The sequence below is a fragment of the Poecilia latipinna genome, unplaced genomic scaffold (assembly GCF_001443285.1).
Source record: "Poecilia latipinna isolate Pla-1442-1.1 unplaced genomic scaffold, P_latipinna-1.0 Scaffold3986, whole genome shotgun sequence".
In the NCBI taxonomy this organism is placed as follows: domain Eukaryota; kingdom Metazoa; phylum Chordata; class Actinopteri; order Cyprinodontiformes; family Poeciliidae; genus Poecilia; species Poecilia latipinna.
The window spans coordinates 25,159-32,766 of record NW_015116602.1 but is presented as its reverse complement, the minus strand read 5'-3'; the positions used below and the strand labels follow the sequence as shown (position 1 = coordinate 32,766).

General features: G+C 46.9%; 1 protein-coding gene across 1 annotated transcript; it reads left to right on the top strand.

The window, feature by feature from the left end:
* Positions 1-1,935: 1,935 nt before the first annotated feature.
* LOC106942014 (four and a half LIM domains protein 3-like) lies at positions 1,936-4,141 on the top strand. Its single transcript, XM_015025182.1, has 3 exons — positions 1,936-2,577; positions 3,050-3,236; positions 3,893-4,141. Exons 1-3 carry the CDS (start codon positions 2,416-2,418, stop codon positions 4,042-4,044), a joined length of 501 nt encoding a protein of 166 aa, XP_014880668.1. The 5' UTR covers positions 1,936-2,415; the 3' UTR covers positions 4,045-4,141.
* Positions 4,142-7,608: the final 3,467 nt, after the last annotated feature.

Genomic DNA, 7,608 nt, shown 5'->3' with positions numbered 1-7,608 from the left:
TATATATATATATATATATATATATATATATACTTACAGATCCAGACAGACACGATGGTAATGGACATCCACCAGGACATTGTGGTTGTGAATAAAAAAAAGAGGAAAGCCGTTGTGGTGGATGTAGCAATACCAAGTGACCACAACATCAGGAAAAAGGAGCATGAGAAACTGGAGAAATACCAGGGCCTCAGAGAGGAACTGGAGAAGGCCTGGAAGGTGAAGACCACAGTGGTGCCTGTGGTCATCGGGGCCCTCGGGGCAGTCACCCCCAAACTGGAGCAGTGGCTCAAACAGATCCCAGGAACAACATCAGACATCTCAGTCCAGAAATGTGCAGTTCTAGGCACAGCCAAGATACTGGAGGAGAACCTGAAGCTCCCAGGCCTCTGGTAGAGGACCCGAGCTCAGAGGATGAAAGAGAGAGAGAGAGAGAGAGAGAGAGAGAGAGAGAGCTCATCAATTTATTACATATTAAATTAATGTTAAAGTGTGTTTAGAGATATAACTGAATTTTATTATGAAGAATGTCTGATGGATTCAGACTGAAGCTGAGCCATTAAGACCAGACGGAAACCAGATCAGAACGTTAATCAACCAGAACATGGCTGGTCCTGTGGGGCGCAGAGGGAGCTGACCTTTGACCTGGTGTGAGAGGTTCCAGCTGGACCATCCCGGGCAGGAGCGGAAACCAGCAGGAAATAGTTCCTTTGGCTGTTTTTAGACTTTCAGCTTGTCTGCAGGCGGCGGCTCCACATCCTGGAGATAAGGAACCTGACGGATGAGGCCTTCAGGTTCAGTGGGAAAAAGCAGCTATGGAGGAAGCAGCTGCAGACAGCAGCAGATCTCTGATAGGCTGTGAGTTATGGCCCGTTCCTGCTCTGCTCTGGCCCTCCTCCTCCTCTTCCTCCGCTCAGATAAACAACAACACATCTTCATCGCTCTGCTTCCCGTCGCCTTAATGGAGCCATCCATCACCGCTGCAGCCGCCCAGCAGGGGGCTCAGCAGCTTCTGCTCTCACAGATCTACATGAACCGGTCCGCGCACAGACCCCGAAGAGCCAGCTGATGACCTCTGACCACAGGGGCCGCTCCCTCTGGGGCCACAGGTCAGCTCACCTTCTGATCCAGAACCAGAAACAGAACCAGAACCAGAACCTGGACAGAATGATCCTTCTCCAAGTTCTTGGTGTCTGAGGTTGAAGAGTCGGTGAGTCAAATTCCTTCTCTTCATACCAAAGTGCAGCTGGTCCATTTGGACATGCTGCCTTCAGGAGCTAGCAGACAAACGGCCTCTGCCTACGTTACGCCCTAAAAAGGGCGTTCCCTAGTGTGTCACAACCTTTAACCTTAGCTTGGAGGGCATTTCCTAACATGTCATTTCCTTTAGCTTTAGCTTAGCAACTAGCTAAAAGAGACAGAAGGAAAACAGTTTTTTATTCTCAACACATTCTAGACCAGACCAGAAGAACTGAACAGGACCATACCGGACCGGACTTGGATCATGTGGTTCAGAGGAAATCATAACTGAAGATTAGAACTTAACAGAACTTTTATTTTGAAAGAGCTTCATGGATTCTACGCTCAGAAGAAGTTTGGACCCGTCCGTCTGTCGTCCCTAAGCAACTTTCAGATGTTTCAATGTTTAATTTCTGATTTAAATATTTTAACTGTGACCACCCCCATCGCCCCCCTGACCTCTGACCTCTTCCTTGTCTCTGCAGGAGCTGGTGCACCAGGACAGATTCTTCCATGAGAACTGCTTCAGGTGCTGCAGCTGCAACCGCTCTCTGGCGGCTGAGCCGTTCACCCAGCAGGGCGGCGCTCTGCTCTGCAGCTCCTGCTACTGCAGCCGCTACTCCTCCCGATGCGCCGCCTGCAGCCAGAGCGTTCAGCCAGGTGGGGGCGGGGCCTCCAGCCGGGTGGGGGCGGAGTCTGCAGCCCCGTGGGGGCGGGGCATGCAGCCAGGTGGGGTCCGGCTGACCTCATCAACAGAAGTTTTTATTTTGGCTTTATTCATGTCTGATTGATAAACTGGCCTCCGGCCACCAGGTGGCAGCAGTGCTGAAATTAAACAGGCAGCCTGCTGTGGCAGGATGACCTGGGTTCTGTTGGTTCTGTAGGGTTCTGGGCCCGGTCCAGGCGTGCTGGTGCTGGCCTCCTAAACTCAGAGGACCTGAAGTTTCAGCTGAGTCCGTTTCGTGTCCCGCTGTCCGTCCTAGCAGTCATAAAACCCAGTGATTAAAGGTTCTGGTTCTGGTTCTGGCTCCAGCGGCTGATGGACTCCAGAGGCTTCAGAGCGCCGTCGCATGCCGAGCTGCGGCTCTGCTTTCCCTCAGCCTGTCTGGCAGCCAGACCAGCAGTTTGTTCTGGTTCTGGTCCAATCGGAGCGGCGTCTGTCCCTCAGGGTCCCGGATGCTGGAGTACGACGGCGCGGCGTGGCACGAGGACTGCTTCCTGTGCAGCGGCTGCAGGAAGCCGATCGGATCCGAGGCCTTCGTCCCGGACAACAGGCGCTTCTACTGCCTGGCCTGCTACGAGCAGCAGGTGGCGCCGCGCTGCAGCCACTGCAGGAAGGTGAGGAAGAACCGGCCCAGCGCTTCGCTTTGGGCTGCAGCTATTCTGACGATTAATCGGAGACAAAAGGGCACATTTTTCATACAATATGAGAAATACATTAAAAGATGCAAATAAATAATTTAATTTCTTTTTTCAATACAAAAAAATCTACATCTAAAAGTCAAAACCAGCTTTCCTTCAGTGAGCGATTGCTAGCTGAATAAATCCTTCTAAAAGAAACGAAAAGCTTCAACACAGGGTTCGAGAGGAATTCTGGGTAAAACTGATGTACAAACATTTTGAATCTTAAAGGAAAAATGTTTATTGTTTTAACCGTGTTGAAAGTCCCGGTTTTCAGAGTCCGAATCCTGAACGAGTTTTTCACTCATCGGTTAATCAATTAACCAATTAGCTTCATGCTGTCTGGAACTGCCGACCCGGTTCCGACCTGGTCCTGACCTGGTTCCGACCCGGTTCTGCCCCGCTGCAGGCGCTGACTAAAGGCGGGCTGACGTACCGCGGCGAGGTGTGGCACCGGGACTGCTTCCTGTGCTGCGGCTGCGGCTCTGCTCTGGCCGGGCAGACCTTCACCTCGCAGGGCGAGCGGCCGTACTGCGTCAGATGCTTCAGCAGCCTTTACGCCAAGAAGTGCGCTGCGTGCAACACGCCCATCACAGGTGAGAAACGGGGCAGCGGGTTGGTTACCCGCCACAATAAAAGCCTGCAGGAAAAGTGAACCTGCAGGAAGAACAAGCAGAAATCATCATTAGGTTTTCATCTGGAGAATCAAATCTTCTCAGAAAGAATCTGATAATCAGAGAAAAGAGAAAGATGATCTCCTGGTGGATCAGTGATGGAAAGCTGCGTCCAGTAATATCACTAATAATTTAATTTTAATTTTTGTGGTTTTGGTAGCGTGACTTCCTGTCTGGTAATAAGACAAACAGCAAATAATTTTCAACTACATTTTATTCCAGCTTTGAAGCGGCTAGTAAATATAAAGCTATAGCTATAAATACTCAGTTATATTTGAATAAGTTTTTAGGGAATAAAACTTTTCGGAATTGTTTTGCTAAAACACACTTCTTACTTTTATTTGAGTAAAACTTCAGGATCCTCTTCCTGGATCAGTTTAACCATAACTTGTTATTTTTGTCAGTTTAATGGCGTCATAAATATTAAATCAGATGTTATGATTTAACCCTTTTACCAAATACTCCAAATTAAAGCTGAACTGGTTTATCCAGCAGCATCACAAGTTTAAACAAAGTGATATTAGTTGCAAGCGAACTGGATGACCTAGTTCTGATCCGGTTCTGACCCGGTTCTGCAGGCTTTGGCGATGGGAAGTACGTGTCGTTCGAGGAGCGCCAGTGGCACCAGCCGTGCTTTAAATGCTCCCGCTGCTCCGTGTCGCTGATCGGGTCCGGGTTCTTTCCCGACCGGGACCAGATCCTCTGCGCCGACTGCAACAGCGACGACTGAACACCAGAACCGGTTCCGAACAACAGAACTAGTACTGCTCATCGGATCATCACACCGCTTATGTTTGGCACAAATCATAAAAGGTTGAAACACGAAACCGTGTGTCTGGTTTTATTCGTTATTAGAACCGGGTCGGCCACTTGGTTTTGGTTCCGAAGGTCGATTATGGACCAGAACCTGATGCAGATAACCCGATTTCCTGCTGGATGAGTCGGGAAACGCTCAGGAGATTCTGGATTGTCGGCCCGGTTCTGATCCCAGCAGCTTCTGAGATTGAAATCAGATTTCTGAGATTAGAGCCACAGAACTTCCTGAGGCTCTAATCCGGGAATCTGGACTTGTTGATGAAAGTTTAATCTAATTATGTCGAGTTTAGGAGTCGAACTGACTGATCAGAACCTCCCGGTTCATGAATGTATCTTTGGGAAGATCAGAGGGAACCGCCCCTCCGTGATGTCATCAATGATGTCACCAGTGATGTAATCGTCTAAATATTTACAGATCAGAACCTCGGTGCTGGTCCTCTTTGATTGTGTTTATGTTGGACCGGGCCAGCTCCCTGTCAGATGTTCTGCTTAGAGTCCGGCTCTCATGCAGGACGTGAGACGGAACCGGAGGTCGGGCTCAGAGGTTCTGGAGGCTTCCTGCTGTGAACGGACTCTGATGGACTTTATAATCTGACTTGAGGTCAGTGCGGGGTCACGCGGCTGAGGGGTTCCCATGACTCCCCTCCAGTCTGGTTGACCTTCCTCTCCTGTTCCAGCGGCCCGCCAGGCCCCGCCCACTCACCAGCGGACCGGGATGAAGATGACCTTCATCTCCCTCAGGGCGGACGCAGCTGGCCTTCAGGTGCAGCTAGCCCTGCTAGCCCCGCCCCTCCAGGCAAACATTAATGACAAACATTAGCATGGAGGCTACTGGCTGCCACAGTCAAAAACAAACAGCAGTTTGGATTATTTAGCCTGTCAGAAACACATGGGCTTCAGGTTAAAGTCATATTTTCACCATGTTATCCTTTCATTTATAATTGTAACAGTTTCAAGATAAATATACTGCTCAGAAAAATAAAGGGAACATTTCACTTTAATTTTGTGTGTGGCTCCAAATCCAGGCCTCCACTGGTTAATAAATTTGATTTCCATTGATGATTTTTGTGTGATTTTGTTGTCAGCACATTCAACTTTGTACAGAACAAAGTATTCAATGAGAATATTTCATTCATTCAGATCTAGGATGTGTTATTTGAGTGTTCCCTTTATTTTTTGAGCAGCGTATTTCGTTCCAAACTACAGATTTAAATCGAAGCTAAAATATTTAATTTTAGCTTCAATAAATATTTATCTCCAAGCTAAATATTTAGCTTACTACCTAAATATTAATAAGCTCCCTGGTAAATATTTGGCCCAACTTTAGATGGCATCTAAAGTTAACGAGCTTCAATTCAACATTAGCTTCAGCTTGTTAATTTGCTCAGTATCTGAATATTTAGCTTGCCAACTAAATATCGCAAAATAACCAAATTATTCTAGTTCTTTTTTTACTTTACAAACTCTTCAGATCTGGATCCGTTAACACTGAAAGTTCGGTTCCTGTCATTCCGTCCTGTTTGTGTCTCTGGGCCCAAATGTTCGGAACCAGCTGTGCTGCAGTTGATTATTCAGTTATTTTTAGTCACCAGTGACCCGCTGCCCCTCCTGTGGGTCAGAACCACAGCTGTGGCTCACATAAACCGCCTGTGAGTTCTGGGTCATCCCAGCAGTTCCAGTTCGGTCCATTCCTCCCAGCGATTCAGGCCCGGTTTATCATTGGGTCAAACTTGCGTGAAGATATTCGGTGACATCATCCAGGAGGTTCTGGTTCTGACTGACTGGTTCACGAATAATTATTAACCTCTGAGATTGCTGAAGACACTGTTCACAGAGTCCTGTATCTAGCATCGCAGAAAGTTGAGTGGAAGGAAAAAGTGCAGCAGTACCAGGAAAAACAGCCACTATGAGCAGATTGTTAAGCAGAATTCATTCAGGAATCTGGAGCAACTTCAGCAGGAGTCAGAAAATCCAGGTCCACCAGGATCGGACCTTGGCTGAGGGCAACCAGAACCGGTCCAAAGTCACCTGGACATCCAGTGACACTTCCAGTCAGTGATAATCTGCTGGTTCTGGTCCACCGGGCTTCCTACCGTCTACCAGAACATTGTAGAGCTTCATGGAGACACTGGTCTCATTTTCCAGCTGGACTTGGTATCGACCCAGACTGACAAGAGTACCAGAACCTGGAGATTCTGTTCTGTGGATTCAGTTTTCATTGGTTTATCACAGAACTTTCTGAGATTTGCTGATTTGTTATTAAAGTCTGAATTTTCTAAGCTACCAGATCAGTGACATGCAGAGCCTCACCTGTCATCATGGAAAAATAATATATAATGATAAGATCATATTTTCACCATGTGGTTTGTATTATAAAGTACTTATTTTTCATTTAATTTAACCAATTTTGATTATTTTTTTTCTTCAAAATCACATAATTTTCGCAATTTCCCATTCAAATGCTCTTAAGCACAGCAGGTGAGGCAGCAGTGAGCCGAGCCTCACCTGGACTGATCAACCTCTGGCTCACTGGCTGCCTGCCACTCCATGCTCCTCCTGTCTGTACGTATAGGAGTTATTTCTTTATTTTAGTTAAATCTTAGAATTTAATTATTTCATTTTTATTTGCTTATTTTCTAGTTGATTTATAATTCGATTTTTTTGTTTAATTTTAGTTATTTAGAATAAGTTTTTGGCTAATAATTCACTTAATTAGTTCATTTCAGTTGGGGCGTAGGTGAGGAGCGATCAGAAACGGCAGAGAACAGGTTCGTTGTGAGGCAGACAGTTCTCTGGCCTCATGGCAGGGGGCGCTCATGATCCCAGACATTTGTCTTATGACTCCACGTCTGCAGAGTAAGAGACAGCGCGCTAGCCATACAGTACATCAGTCAAGCGTATATATTTATTTTCTCCTCTCTTCCGACGTCAACATGGATGACTACATTTCTACACCAAGAGTTTGAGAGACAAGAGACATGAAACGTAAGAAGAGACGCGAACATAGAATAACGCAGTAAGACCGGAGAACTTAATGTAAGCCCTGGGAGAAAACTACCGTGAGAGAGGCAGAGTGATTTACGGGAAAATAACAACACGGGAGTACGGCGAGGAAGAGGGCGTAAAAAACTGCAGTTTCCCGGCCAAAATGGGAGACTTGACAGGTATGATAGTGGCGTTGTTGTCACGGCAACGAGTCTGCGTGTAGCTTTACCGATAGAGTGGTTTTGAGTTGTACTTCAACGGTTTTCCCCTTTGCTGTGGCGCATAAATTATTAATACCTACACATAAAAATGTTGAGTTAATGGAATTATTCCACCGTGGCAATGGCTGGCATGTACAGGAAGTCTTTTGCTCTCTAGCGTTGTGGGCACGCGTGAAATTCCCGTATGTAAACATGCAGGGGGTCTGATTTGTAAATGTGATTATGATTACATCGGTGCCTCACCAGGTATGAACCTCACCGCACGTCACTGA